The sequence below is a fragment of the Pimephales promelas genome, chromosome 13 (assembly GCF_988280905.1).
Source record: "Pimephales promelas chromosome 13, fPimPro1.hap1.1, whole genome shotgun sequence".
In the NCBI taxonomy this organism is placed as follows: Eukaryota; Metazoa; Chordata; class Actinopteri; order Cypriniformes; family Leuciscidae; genus Pimephales; species Pimephales promelas.
The window spans coordinates 31190577-31207004 of NC_142781.1; the positions used below are offsets into that span (position 1 = coordinate 31190577).

A 16428-nucleotide genomic window follows, 5' to 3' on the forward strand; every position below is an offset into this window, starting at 1 on the left:
CGTTGAACTGTTCCATGATCCCGACTGTGAGATCAGGGATTAGGGATCCCAGTGAGGATCTGATCTAAAATAATGTCACGGCAGACGGACGCTCCCCTGGCGCCGGCCCCGTTCCCCTCCCCTCAACACACTACTGCCAGCGTACGGGTTTAGCCGAGCCTGCCAAACCGCTTTGGACTGGTTAGAGAAAATAATCACGATCTCCCGGCTCGCCCGGGCCACCGGGACCAGACGAGGGGGGATTTGAGCTCCATAAATCTGAACAACTAAACTGACACTCGTAGGCTCCTGTCTTGCGGCGGGCCGGCGGCCGATTAAATGATAGCGGTAAAATATGCAACCCTCCAGATGAGACGAAACAAGCAGCAGCAGCTCAGCGGTGACAGATCTCACCCGGAAGGATGAAACAGAGGAAGAAATCCCAAACTCGGATGAAACTAAGATGAAGAATTCCACTGTGATCCACATTGTAATGTAGACACCTGCTTTTAAACGGGAGATATACCCTGAAATCCTAATGTCAGTCAGAGGAAACTTCTTAAAATAAATTTGCAGTACAATGGTCATTCAGCATGCAAGTGATAAAATGCTTTATTAAATAAAAATAATAATTATACCATTATTTTCAATAAATTAAAATATTTAAATGTACTTATTAAACACACACACACACACACACACACACACACACTTTACTAGTTTACGTTACTATTACTACATAATTACTATACACAATTAATGCAAACATTACTATTTTTAATGTTTTTGAAAGCCTCTTCTGGTCATGAAGCCTGCATTTATTTGTTAAAAAAACAGTAATATTGTAAAATATTATTACAATTTAAAATAATGGTTTCTATTTTAATATACTTTAAAATGTAATTTATTCCTGTGATCAAAGTTGAATTTTCAGCATCATTACATTACCAGTCTTCAGTGTCACATGATCCTTCAGTAATTATTCTAATATGAGGACTGATAATCAGTGGATTCGATGTTGGAAACAGTAGCTTAATATATTTTTTTGGAACCTGTGATTCCTTTTCAGGATTCATTGATGAATAAAAAGTTTAACAATAATAGCATTTATTCAAAATAATTCAATTGAAATCTTTACTATCAATTTTATCACACATCCTTGCTGAATAAAAGTATTGATTTCTTTCAAACAAAGAAAAATGAAATTACTGACCCAAACTTTTGATTTTTATTTCAAGGAAATGCTGTGTTTTTTAATTAAAATAAATAAATAAATAAATAAATAAATAAAAATTTTACTAATCAAAGAATCCTGAGAAAAGTATCAGAGGAATATTAAGGAATATTATATATAATATTAAGGAATAATAATAATAATTATATAATATTATAATATAATATTATATATGTATATATATATATATATATATATATATATAATATTAAGGAGTATTATAATATTATTATTATTAACTCAACTATTTCAAACATTGTTAATACATCTTCATATTAGAATGATTTCTGTGACACTGAAGAAGACTGGAGTAATGATCCTGAAAATAAATTTTAAAATATATTCAAAGAGAAAACCAGTATTTTTAAACTGTAATAATATTTCAAAATATTACAGTTTTTTTTCTGTATTTTTGATCAAAAATAATCAGGCTTGATGACCATAAGAGACTTCTTTCAAAAACATTAAAAATAGTATGTTTCTGAACTTTTGACCGGTTCTGTGTGAGTATATATGAAGACCTCCGATGCAAAGCCTCTAAAAGCCACCTCTGTCAAAAATGAGAGAATAATATTGAGTACATAGTATACGTTCATCAAATACTTTCACTTCAAACTCACTAAATCCAGCTTCAGCTTATTCAGAAATGTCGGTACTTATGTAGAAACCTATACATATGAGCCTTATAAAAAAGTTAATATTAAAGAAAAACGTTAGACGGACTTATACTATATTAGTATATTATTACTATATTAAATATTTTCATGATTTGTAATCACAATTTTTCTTTTGTCAAATCAACTTAAATAATTTATGTAATTCAGATAACATAATATTTTGAGTTTCTGGTGATTCAATCAATCTCCTTCATTGTATTAACTCAATTTTTCCATTTCAATGAACTTAAAATTAAGGCAACCAGGTTACTTACTTTTTTAAGTTAAATCAACAATATTTTTTTACAGTGATAGGCTTTTGCATCTGAAGTCTTCATATATAATATGTGTGTGAGTGTGTGTGTGTGTGTGTATGTGAACTCTAAAAATGCTGGGTTGTTTTAACCCAATTTTGGGTCAAATATGGACAAACCCAGCCATTGGGTTACATTTTTTTATTAAATTTTTAACCCAATGTATGAGTTTGTCCATATTTGACCCACAATTGGGTTAAAACAACCCAGCATTTTTTAGAGTGTGTGTGTTTCAACTTGAGGCACAATGTGTGCAGGTATTATATTGATAAATATAAAGTGAAAAAAATATATATATAGTGTTCACAAATCTGTGTAAAGTTAAAAGCCCCCAGGAATGCTTAACAATATTTTTATTTCTTTATTTTTCACAGCGAAGCGGCTGTTGGGCTGTTTTTACCCTCACTGACCTCTAACCCAGCACACCACGCTATAGAAGCACACCGTCATAATTATTCAGCTATAAGCAGCAGCGGGACGACTCACGCTAAGGGCATTATGTGCACACAGACACTCCTCCCACACACACATCCTGTCTCCCTCTGCCTCATTTATATTCATGTATCCAGTCTTATGCTTAGACTCCTTCCAATGCTAGGCTCAATTTGTCAATGAGCTTAACGACGCCAATCTCCTGTGCATTAAATCAATGCTAAAGGGATCTGACATCCTCTGCTTAAACTAGCCGCTTCGGTTGTTCCTGACAGACTTCATCAGGAGGGCGTGTCAGGGTCGGATCTGGGAATCAGCGCTAATTCATACACCTCCGCTTCCCGGTGTGGGAAAAGTCCCAATCCTCTCTCTGCCTACTCGTAGAGCTATTTGTCTTCGTGTCCAAGCATGCCGCTAGCGCATTTCCCTTCTGTCATCCGGGACCTCCAGAGACAGGGGTCCTTCTATTCCTGTCATGAAATTGTCAGGTGTTGATCACCATGGGGAGGTGACGAGCCTTTGTGCTGTACGCATGAGAAGACTGGAGATCACACAATGAGCTCTCGGCAGCAGAAATATACATTAAGTAATGCATGGTTTTAATTAAAACAACTCTCTCCAATATTTTGAATTTGGACTGCAGTACCCAGTTCAACCACTAGCTGTCAATATTACATACTCACCTTTACTTACCTATTACATACTCACCTAAAGTATTATTAGGAACACCATACTAATACTGTGTTTGACCCCTTCACCTTCAGAACTGCCTTAACTCTACGTGGCATTGATTCAACAAGGTGCTGAAAGCATTCTTTAGAAATGTTGGCCCATATTGATAGGATAGCATCTTGACGTTGATGGAGATTTGTGGGATGCACATCCAGGGCACGAAGCTCCCGTTCCACCACATCCCAAAGATGCTCTATTGGGTTGAGATCTGGTGACTGTGGGGGCCATTTTAGTACAGTGAACTCATTGTCATGTTCAAGAAACCAATTCGAAATGATTCGAGCTTTGTGACATGGTGCATTATCCTGCTGGAAGTAGCCATCAGAGGATGGGGACATGGTGGCCATAAAGGGATGGACATGGTCAGAAACAATGCTCAGGTAGGCCGTGGCATTTAAACGATGCCCAATTGGCACTAAGAGGCCTAAAATGTGCCAAGAAAACATCCCCCACACCATTACACCACCACCACCAGCCTGCACAGTGGTAACAAGACATGATGGATCCATGTTCTCATTCTGTTTACACCAAATTCTGACTCTACCATCTGAATGTCTCAACAGAAATCGAGACTCATCAGACCAGGCAACATTTTTCCAGTCTTCAACTGTCCATGGTGAGCTCTTGTAGCCTCTTTTATTGTAGCCTCAATAAAATTGTAGCCTCTCTTTCCTATTTGTAGTGGAGATGAGTGGTACCATCTGCCTCAAAATTGCTTAAATCACCTTTCTTTCCCATTCTGACATTCAGTTTGGAGTTCAGAAGATTTTCTTGACCAGGACCACACCCCTAAATGCATTGAAGCAACTGCCATGTGACTGGATGATAAGATAATTGCATTAATGAGAAGTTGAACAAGTGTCCCTAATTATCCTTTAGATGAGTGTACAGCATGTACTTAAATGTATTTTAAAAGTAAATGAATACCTAAATTTTCCCTGAAATGACATGCAGTTCACTTGTCCACCTCCATCAGCATCACTTTACCAAGTTTTATGCATAAGCTCTACTCATTCAATATGCAAGAGGTATTGGCTTACTAGAGAGACATGGCACGGTATCTCACCTTCCTGTCCCAGACACAATACTTACACACCTCACCAGCCACATTAAACCTGCATGTGCGACATCAGCTCGAAAACTCTCCGACCTATGAAGACAACAGTGGTGAACGCATCAAAGCACAACACACACACAGTGACTTTAACGTCAGGGCTAATCAGTCTGACGGCACAATGACAGAGTCTAAGTGTGAGCCTGCAGGGGGCTCTACAGTGACAAGAGCAGTGCATGGAGCAATTCCCAATCCCAGCCGTCAGCTGTCTATTGAGTGAGCTGCCTACCTAGGCATCCTAACTATCATGGAACCTCCTAAATCACTGATTTGAAACAGCAACTATGTGCCACACTGCACGTCACATGAGACACTAGTGATATTCAAATCACTATAAAATACACAATCCAAGTAAAACACAGAACATCTTGACTAAATTTTCTTACTTTTGTATATTTTTTCCCCCCACAGTCCTTTTTGCAATGCATTATGAATTTGCCTTCTCAATGAATGGATACACTGCAGAAAAGAACAAGCTAAAATATTAAATTCTTAAATCAAGATGCATGATAATGGCTTTCTGAAAAATGCATCAAAAATATATTCTTGCTCAGTATTTTTGTCTCATTTCCCGGTACAAATATCTACACTTCAAGATACATTTCATAGAGGAGAAAATTACTTAAGATATTAAGTCTTGTTTTCGACAAAGTGACCAAAATGTAGTAGCTTTGCGCTTAAAAAAAGAAAAAATGTCTGCCAATGGGGTAAGAAAAATTTATTAAAATTAAAGCGAAAACATTTTTTTTTTCTTTGCCGTGTCTCAAAGTATCTTAAGAGGCGGTATTTTATTTTATTTTTCGCAAAAGCCTTTCAGTCGGGATATCAAAGACAATATCTTAAAATACTGTCTCTGTAGGCAGCTCAGGTTTAGGAACAGAGCAAATGTGTGTGAGAGGCCTCATGTTGTTTTTATGCAGAAGATATCGAGTGTGGAGAAGCTTTATTTAGTCTCCCTTAAATATAACATCAGCCAGGAAGAAAGAAATGAGCCACTGAAATATTCGCTCACACACAAGACTGAGGAGTTCAGCTGGGGGGTATCCTCTCATGAGAGAAACAGTGGCGAAGGGAGGGAAGAGTCTGTGCGCACTGAAGCGAGATTCAGTTGGCCTTACAGCTTTTGAAAGAGTGAACACAACAGAGTTATACGCAGGAGCCCAACCTGACTAACCGTCTCAATGAAGCTCAACAGTGGCAGGCCGTTTTTTGTTGTTTTTTAGCAGTCTTGGTTCGTTGGTTATTTTTCTCATTTATTTCCTTCATTCTGTAGGCATTTCAAAAAGTCCTTCAATAAATAGTTCTAAGCCATGAACCAATCCGACCAGCTCTGAGAGGAATCACAACATCTATTCAAAGCAAAATCAGAAAAAAGAGCTCTAAACTAATGAACTTTCCCATTAAGCATTGGAATCAAATGAATAAAAAAAAAGAAAAACTTAAAAAAATTAAGCTATGAAAATATTATTTCTGAATGTTCTCTCAACATTCAAAACATCAATTAAAAATAATTTATAAAATATTAGACAAACGTCCATCTAAAATGTTTCGGGGAAGAAAAAAAAAACTTTCCATGAACAATGTATAATAATTTGAAGGAACATTATTAAAGACCAGATAACGTTCTATTACCTGTTAGCTTATAACTTATGCTGGGCTTATATATATATATATATATATATATACACACACACACACACACACACACACACAAACATATATATATATATATATATATATATATATTAAAATCTAACATTAAAGTTTGTGTTTACATAATCTATATATTTATATATGCGTCTGTGTTTGTGAGTATATATATATATATTTATATATATATATATGTGTGTGTGGGTGTGTGTGTGTGTATACACATACATATTATGTAAACACAACCTTTTATGTTAGATGTCTGATTGAAGAATATATTTTTAAACTGATTCATTTATATATGAATCATCTGCCTTATTCATTAAATGAATAAATCTTCCCAGTACAAAATAATGAGAGAGAGTTTAAGAGTGCATGTTTAATTATTGGCTAACATCTTTGCATTGTAAACTCTAGAGTATGTCAACACAAAACTCTTTCCACAGGGCTAGAAACATAATTTCTTTTAATGATGTGAAATTAAGCACTTGTATACCAAATATCAAAAAATATAAAGACTAATAACCAGCCTGCCCATTTTTTCCGCCAACGATAATAAACTTCACTTCTATATATTACTATACTAACAGTTCTAATTGAGACTAAATGGTTTTTGGAATTGTTAATAATCCAGTCTGCATGTCTTTATACTCCGACTGAATGAGGGGTGAGATTGAAGTCCCCAGTAACATCTGCAAATTCAAAAAGTTCTGATCTCATTAAAAGGCTGAAATGGGAAGATTCTCCTCTGCCCTCAAGTCAAACATGACCCCGGCAACTAATGAGTGCTGTCTGCCAGGACAGAGCATCAACGCTGGTACATCCATTGTTATTTTCTGACTGCTGAATTAGATCTCCCTGCCGAGGGTGAATGCAGATTGCCCCCTTGTGCAAAAACCATCATTAAGCATTCTTTTCAGCTGCATATTAGTTCTCTCCTCAAAGGAGATGCAATTAATCAACCTTCTTTGTCAGGCGGCCTCACCGTTCGGTCACGATAAAGTGTTGTATGAAATCGTCCAGGGCGTTTCTTTAATGGTTCCGCTGCACGGGACTTGGTGGGAGGGGAGGTGTCTGTAATTGAAAGCACGCGGGTCGGGACTCTGGACATGCCGTGGAGGAGGCGGAAAGGGCTTGCCGTTTTGACTCGTGCTCGGCAGGGCAGGGGCCTGATCTTTGGCGCCTCCGGTGCCGTGCTGTTAGCAATCGCGGAAAGTTTAGTCAGCGTTTGAGTGACGGAGTCACTGCTGCTCGGTCCCGGCAGGTGAACACATGGCACAGAGAGAGAGGTTTATCAAAGCATTTGCCACATTCTGATTTTTGTGCTTGCACATGAAATTTGAGTGACTGGAGGCAGTCAGACTCTGAAGCTTGCTTTCTTTTTTGAACAATGTAATCTCAGCCTACAGCAGGGAGTCCAGTTCTGCTCCTGGAGGACCACTGTACTGCAAAGTTTAACTCTTGTCCCAATTAAACAATTGATTAAACAAACATGAACCAGCTTATCAAGGTTCTACTTGTGCAATCGGTCTAACTCCTCGAACTGGTGTCTCCAGCGTGGGAGGTGGGCACGCTAACAAGGACGTTAAAGACTGTAGCCGCTAGCACCTCTTAAGGCTGGGGTAGTAAGGTTTACACGCACAACTCTTACTAGCCTTCGTCCATTAAATAACCTCCAACTCACTCCCAACCGGGTCACGGCACCAAACGAAACTGGTCCTACTCGACCAGCTCCGAGGGGGATTGAACCGGCGACCGACGTCTCCTCTTGAGGCCTGGGGAGTGAGGTTTATACTTACAGCTCTTACTGACCTACATCCATTAATCTCACTCCTCTAAACCTCACCCCCAACCGGGTCACGGCACCAAATGAAACTGGTCCTACACGACCAGCTCCGAGCGTGATTGAACCGGCGACCGACGTCTCCTCTTGAGGCCTGGGGAGTGAGGTTTATACTCACAGCTCTTACTGACCTACATCCATTAATCTCACTCCTCTAAACCTCACCCCCAACCGGGTCACGGCACCAAATGAAACTGGTCCTACACGACCAGCTCCGAGCGTGATTGAACCGGCGACCGACGTCTCCTCTTGAGGCCTGGGGAGTGAGGTTTATACTCACAGCTCTTACTGGCCTATGTCCATTAATCTCACCCTGCTAAACCTCACTCCCAACCGGGTCACGGCACCAAATGAAACTGGTCCTACTCGACCAGCTCCGAGCGTGATTGAACCGGCAACCGACGTCTCCTCTTGAGGCCTGGGGAGTGAGGTTTATACTCACAGCTCTTACTGACCTACATCCATTAATCTCACTCCTCTAAACCTAACCCCCAACCGGGTCACGGCACCAAATGAAACTGGTCCTACTCGACCAGCTCCGAGCGTGATTGAACCGGCGACCGACGTCTCCTCTTGAGGCCTGGGGAGTGAGGTTTATACTCACAGCTCTTACTGACCTACATCCATTAATCTCACTCCTCTAAACCTAACCCCCAACCGGGTCACGGCACCAAATGAAACTGGTCCTACTCGACCAGCTCCGAGCGTGATTGAACCGGCGACCGACGTCTCCTCTTGAGGCCTGGGGAGTGAGGTTTATACTCACAGCTCTTACTGGCCTATGTCCATTAATCTCACCCTGCTAAACCTCACTCCCAACCGGGTCACGGCACTCAATGAAACTGATCCTACTCGACTCGCTCCGAGCGTGATTGAACCGGCGTCTCCTCTTGAGGCCAGGGGAATGAGGTTTACATGCACAGCTCTTACTGGCCTATGTCCATTAATCTCACCCTGCTAAACCTCACTCCCAACCGGGTCACGGCACCAACTGAAACTGATCCTACTCAACTCGCTCCGAGCGGGATCGATCCGGCGTCTCCACTTGAGGCCTGGGGAGTGAGGTTTACACACACAGCTCTTACTGGCTTACGCCTGTTACACTAAGCATACTAGAAACTTCCAGAAGGAAAGTTGGAGCACGACTCTGCAAGACAGTGGCCCTCCAGGAATGAGTTTGGACACCCCTGGTCTACAGTATCCGATGCAAATAAGACGCGAAGGGTAAAACAGTAGAGTCAGGACACACACGTTGCAATTGGTGCTTCAAAAGAGGAATAACATAAGAGAAATGAGAAAAGTGGTGGGGGCACATTCTAAACTTTATCAGTCTGGCTCAAGAATATTAAGTAGTTGATGTAATGTTTGGCAAGTAATTGTAATTTGCTGATAGCAATCAGATTGTCGTAATTAACTGATTCACAGGAAAGTCGGCACTCAAACTGTGTGACTCGTATGTTCAATAGAGCACAACCGTTACTGGTCACTTTTTAAGCCACTTTGGATCAAGAACTAAAGTAAAATAAAATAAAGTATGAGCCATATCATTCGCTTCTTTCTTGGTCTTTTCCCCCTCTCTACACTCCAATTGTTTCCAGTCTCTTTTCCTAATGTCCAGTGAAGGTGAAAAAAATCCTCTCAAAAATATCACAAAATAAAATTATCATTCATGTTTCCATGGGGATTTAAAATAGCCCTGAGATGAATCAACATTGGACGCTTTTATTTAAAAAAATATAATATGTTGATAATACATATAGAAACAATATATCAATAAGAGGCAAAATAACAATCTACTGTAAAGTAATCAAATATATATACAAATATGCACTACAATTGAAAAGTTTAATTTAAGATTTTTTAATGATTTTAAGGAAGTCTGCTTTTATTTGATCAACGACACAGTAAATACTGTAATATTATTACAATTTAAAATACCTGTTTTCTATTTGTGAATGTCCACTGCAGTCCATTATAAATCAAAAGACAAAAAAATGCACTCAATGTTCTTGACTTAATAACGTAATCTCTTTAATCAGGATTAATCTATATTAACATAAATAAAAATGTCAGTCTAAAAGAATGATGAATGCAAGAATGCACATATTATTAATTGATAAAACCATGTTCTTCTGAGATTCTTCTGTTTCTGAGAAGTGGTTGAATTTAATTTTAAGACAAAGACATGCTATCGGTCACAGCATTTTGTATGTTCAAACCTTAATATCATCCATATCGACCGGATAATAGATGTTTTCTCCAGGAGTATATAAGGGCCACAAGTCTGGCTGCTAGAGAATAGATCTGCGTTCTGAATGCTTCAGTAAAACCGGCTGATCCTTCTCATTCATTAGGCGAGCATTAAAACACATGGCTAAACTCTGAGTTCTTCTTTCATACCTCTGAATGACACATCTTTCTCAATCCAATTTCTCCCCACAATCTCTCATACACTAACACAGATCGGAATGAGTCACGTGACGCCATTAATCACCCAGTCCATCTAGACGTATGACTACTGGATCAAGGACAAAAGAAAGATCATTTACTAACATTAGGACAGGCTGATCGTTCACATCTTATGCAGGAGCTCGGCGCCGGTCCCAGGTGTGCCGTAAGAAGCTCTATTTTAAGCTCGGCTCTTTCCCCAGCGGCTCGCGCGGCCCTTGTGTTACAAGCACATAAAAAGCATGTTGACTCACTGTAATAAACTAATGCAAATTGTGCAACGGCGTGAAGGATTGCACAATAAAGATCCATACATCACTGCGCATGGAGGTCTGGCGGCTGTACACAGCGCAACACGCCGCCTACTAATTCACCACTAATTTGCCGTGAAGCATAAAAGTAGTTATTTTTTCATTATCTATAGCTTCGGCCAAAAACGATCCCCATCTCAGATCGCCGGAGCATGTTTGTAGAGCTCCGAGAACAAACATTCGCCTTTGGGTTTGTGCATCGACTGTGACAATTGGAGCTGATATATCCTTAGGAAATGTCAGTGGATTCAATCAAAACGCTTCCATCGGGGTCTGGAAAGGGGTGAAATTCAGTAAGAGAGAGAAAGACAGACAGAAAGATTGAAAAAAATGCATCCGCAGCCCGATGTTCCAGAGTTGTTTATGAACTCAATCCCAATCGTGGGCCGTTTTATAGCAGAAAGGAACTTGCGGTGGTGCATGAGGGGTTTTTTAAGCAGCAGCACTGTGACACATGGCTCATCCATTTCAGACAGTCTCAGCACCCCATCAGTACTCCAAAAGGTCTAATGTCATGCCACACGGCCCCAGAATATCTGATCTGGGCCGCTGGCTCCTACACGCTTCTTTGCTCCGCACTCTCTTATTTATGTTTGCTGCGAGTGGCCTGAATGTATTCTTCAGGGTAGCAGAAATAGAAGTGCAAGGACAGCAAAATGGTGTTGACCTCTTGTTCTGGGGTTCTGGGAAGCCAAAACTTCTTCAATGTGGAGAGAGATTTGAGAAAGCCCTATTGAATTGTCGAGCCCACCGCAGACAGGTCTTTTGATCCATAAAGAAACAAAGGCACTTCAGGGGGCTGAACCCTTGGTGTGTCTCTCTCAACCAAATAAAATTCAGCTTTTACACCGAGCTACAAAACAGAAAGCAGTCACAGTGCTGAATAAAACACAGTCTACCAATGTGAACAACAGACAGTAAAAATTCATTAAGTACAGACTTAGAGCATGGGTCAGAAACAGATTTGATGGGCACATATAACAGTGGGTACTTTCAGACTATACTGGTCATGTTAAATGGTTTTGATTCACTAAAAAAAGGATTCATAAAGACATTAATTTGGGAATCGGGCTGCACTGATCCATGTATACTAAAAAAAATACAAGTTTAAGTCATTTCTTTCAGCACAGTTTGTGCCATTCATTTTTGATTCCCTAAAAAGAACCAGCCATTCAGGAACTTTACTATATTGTTATTGTATAATTTTTATTTATGTATTAAAAAAGAAAGAAAAAAACAGTCATTCGCTCAGGAATCAGACTGGTCACGCTGTTTTCTGATTGATTTTTCATAGTTTTGATAAATACAATAAAATGATTCATTTTTTTATTCTCTAATTTAAAAAAAATTAGTTCAGACCATGTAGCTTCACAATATGATTTTGATTCACTAAAACAATAGGCCCATAAGAGTCAATCATTCAGGAATCAAACTACATTGGTAATACTGAATCATTTTGACTAATTCACTAAAAATGGCTCAAACGAATTAGTTGTTTGGGAATCAGATTACATTGGTTGTGCTGTATGTTTTTGATTCGCAATTTAACTTGTTTTAAACAAATTGAACAATTAAACCAAACTATACAGTCTGCTCAGTGTGTTTTTTATTGATTCACTAAAAAGAATCAGCTCTTAAGAATCATTTATTCAACAACTGCACTACACTGGTTGTGCTCGGTTTTTTGATTTACTAAAAAGAACCGGCCCATAAGACTCTTTTTGCTTCACTATAAAAGAACAATCTAAGATTCATTCAAGACTCATTCAAATCTAAGACTCAACATAAGATTCATTCAAACAGGATTTGAATGAATTGAACACATGGGTTCAAATTTCATCAAACCTTTTTTTAAAAAAGTGACCTCTTCATTTAACCCAACCCAAGTTAGTGCACATACATTAAGAGCAGTGAGTAGTGAACACACATACACACATTCAGAGCAATGGGCAGACATTTTTTGCTGTGGCGCAAAAAAGCTTCGGCCCACCAGTCTGACTCTCTAACCATTAGGCCACGACTGCCCCAAACAGTGGAGGACAAAAGGGTAGCTTTAATAAGTAGCTTGTCAACTTCACACACACACATATGTGAACATTTCACCTGCACTCTGCTGACTGGGTCCTTCTTGATCCACTTGATGACGGTCTCATAAACCAGCTCTTCTGCTTTGGTGTTCAGGCTGTCATTGGACAGGTAGTTGATCAGGTCTTCTTTGGAGACGCTGAGGATCTCGTCTTGTCCCGCCACATCAGGGAAGTTCTGCAGCGCGAAGGCTTTGGCCATGTTGTGTAGCTCCGTGCAGCACATGGCCTCGGCCATGGCCAGAACCCCCAGGCAGTTTGCGGCAGTCAGCTGCTTTTCTGAAGGAGAGAACAAGAGAGGCGCACACATCCATAAAAGATCACAGCACAGAGGGGATGAGGGCTCTAGCAAAGCTATCTGTGCTGTACATCTTTAGGCTCCAGAAAAGGGCCCCTGCTTAAGGGAATCCAGAGATGAACTGAGCTCACTGCAGTGGGTTGGGTGCCCACAGATTAGAATGGCAAGGTCAAGCTCATCTTTAATCCCGCTGAGTAAAGACTTAAAGTATTTGACCAAGCGGGTGCAAAGGTCCATGTTTTAAACAAGCCAAGTGTCTTTTTGTAAGTGGAGAGCCCTACTTTACACCGCAAGAGCAGAATATGAGTCTGACACTTGTGTCGTGGTGAATGAATCCAAGTCTGGATTGCCAGTCTGAGTGTTTTCTTAAGAGTCTCTTTCGAATTCAAATCTGACTAATTAAAGCTGCAGTCTGTGACTTTTAGTGCTCTAGTGGTTAATAAACAGAGCTGCATGCGTCTTGTGCAAGAACAATTATGTCTATGACGAGTCACACAGATAATGATCGTCACAGATGATGCATTAAAGTGGACATTTGACACTGCACTAACGAAAGCTGAATTTAGAGCACTGTAAAAAAAAAATATTTTCAAGATTTGTTATCACAACATTTTTTCTTTTCTCAAATCAACTTAAATAATTTATTTAGTTGAGAGTTTCTGATGATTAAATTAATCTCCTTCATTGTATTAACTCACTTTTTCCAGTTCAATCAACTTAAAATTTTAAGGCAACCAGTTAACTTACTTTAAGTTAAACACACTGTAAAAAATATTGATGGTTTAACGTAAAAAAGTAAGTAACCTGGTTGCCTTAAAATTTTAAGTTCATTGAACTGGAAAAAGTGAGTTAATACGATGAAGGAGAATGATTTAATCATCAGAAACTCAAAATTCTATGTTATCTGAACTAAATAAATGATTTAAGTCGATTTGACAAAAGAAAAAATATTGTGATTACTACACTGTAAAAAAATATTGTTGGTTTAACTTAAAAAAGTAAGTAACCTGGTAGCCTTAAAATTTTAAGTTGATTGAACTGGAAAAAGTGAGTTATTACAACGACGGAGATTAATTTAATCATCAGAAACTCAAAATAATAAGTTATCTCAACTAAATAAATTATTTGTTTATTTGGCAAAAGAAAAAATGCTGTGATAACAAATCTTGAAAATATTTTTTTACAGTGTAGTAAGATGGGAGAACCTCAAAAAGGAAAAGGGTTGTCAAAAAATTGTTTCTCGCGAGCATATCAATTGTAAATTTTAAATCGAAAAACTATAAACTTCTTTTAAAAAGTATTAAAAAAATACATATTTTGCTTAATTATATATATATAATGAAATTTAAACTTGTGCTTGCTTCAATGCAAAATGGTTTGACTCTGTCGACCAGAATCAAATGAACAGATTCAACCTGATTCAGATAAACATAATAAATGTGGACGGCATGACACCACTGTGACATGACATCGGTGTGAGTGTGCAGGTTTTGCACAACCCAATTTGTCTCCAAAATAAAACATAAGAGTACAAATTGTTGTAAAAATGGTTCAGTGAGCGTCTGGTGGAGGCAGATGGGCTTTTATTATGTCTGTGTCTTTTGGAGGCAGGCCTGCAGCGTGCCATCATCAATAAGCCAAACGGGACACTCGTCTTCTTCCACTCCCGCAGGAAGGAAAAAATTATTATTTTTTAGGTGAGGATTCAGCCAGAGGCCATAAATGGCATGCCGCAGAGACAGACCGCAGAGCGAGGCTTATGCCCGGCCTGGCATGAGTGTATAGACACGCTCTGAAGTTTCTGAGTCAACGGTGCTGTGTGTGGCATTACAAACAGCAGCACCCAGCACTAACACATGGGCTGCACCTCGTATCAATATCATTTCAGCTGATGTAACGCTCTGGTGATAATATATCTCAGTGCCGTATCGTTCGTATATTTCCAAACCTGTGCTCCCCTTATTTCAACACTCCCCTGCTAGACTTAATCAATTGTTTTGTACTTTAGTAACTTTGACAGATTTTATTTTATTTTTTTTATTTTTTTTTGCCCAAAGGCACAAACTAATCTTCAATGCATTACGCTGACTTTCATTTGTTGGGGTCTCCAAACATACTTGACCACTTCTGCAGACTCGAAAGAAACGAATCAATAAGTGATCTTAAAATGCAGGATCAAATGGCCATTTAAAACTAAAGTCTGTCTTTGTCCGCATTCTTAAAATGTGCAGCATGTGAATGGAGCAAACCTCAGCAGCATGACTCTTTCATTAGTTACCATTTGCTGAACCACTTCTGAGCTGCTCCGCTAGCATTATATATGAGTATTTCTCCAACTAAGAGCACTTTCATGTATTTTTTATGACATCTAACAGATTTCAACATTTGTTTTCTTTTTGTCACAAAGAAAGTCACAATAAAAGAATCTATTAAACTTTTTTCACCATGTCTTTATAATTTTTTTGTTCAAATGCTTTTTTCTTATTTTACCTTCATCCTTCAAATAGATTTTCATATTTTAAGACTGAAAGTCTGGGACAAGGGAAAACAACAAATAATAAAATATATATAATAAAACTATTTTATTGCTGATTGTGTGAAAAAAAAAACATATATTTTCAGGATTATTTGATAAATAGTAAGTTCAAAATAACTCAACCTATCTTTTGCCTATACTCATACTTTCTCCGATCTGTACTCGTACTTTCTCTGTCCATAGATACAGTCGGTTGGTCTGGGAACGCCCCCGGGAACGCCCCGTCACGTGATGTGAATTTAGCCCGTGGGGGAAAACATTGCCTTGGCGCTCATTGAAATACATACGACAATCATGCCGAAGAGTTGCAGTGTCTTTTTCTGTACCACCAATAAACTAACAAATTATAAATTGAAGTTCTACAGCCTTTCTTACATACACACAGAACCGGATAGGAGGACAAAAATGGCAAAATTAAGCAAACTTATTAGATTACTGTGTGTGTAGATCCCTGCGTATATACAGTAGTAGTAGATGTTTAACTCGTATTAGGCAGTGGGCCAGATTTGTCTGATGTTATATCCCTTACGAAAAAGAACTATAGTAATCCTATGGCTATTAGTATTCTGTAGTAGTGTATAATACTTCTGTGATGTTCTTTAATACCTATACTTCTAGTCCATGTCCCAAAATACTATAGTATTCCTATAGGATTAACGTTACAAAGTCCCTCTGCAACTTCGTAGCTACTACTACTGATCACCGTTTTACAAAAGGATTAATAGTTTGGAGTTAAGCATATGTACAATTGGTAAGTGACAAGGTTTTACAATGGTTTTGACAATGGACTTATACGC

At 38.8% G+C, this 16428-nt stretch overlaps 1 protein-coding gene across 2 annotated transcripts in view; it reads right to left on the reverse strand.

The window, feature by feature from the left end:
* The window catches only part of klhl29 (kelch-like family member 29), a 263285-nt gene that overhangs the window by 49726 nt on the left and 197131 nt on the right, over positions 1–16428 (reverse strand). For both annotated transcript variants that reach the window (XM_039648010.2, XM_089118884.1), the window contains one exon: positions 12817–13076. In XM_039648010.2, coding sequence (XP_039503944.2) covers positions 12817–13076 — 260 coding nt within the window. The remainder of the gene's footprint in view (positions 1–12816; positions 13077–16428) is intronic.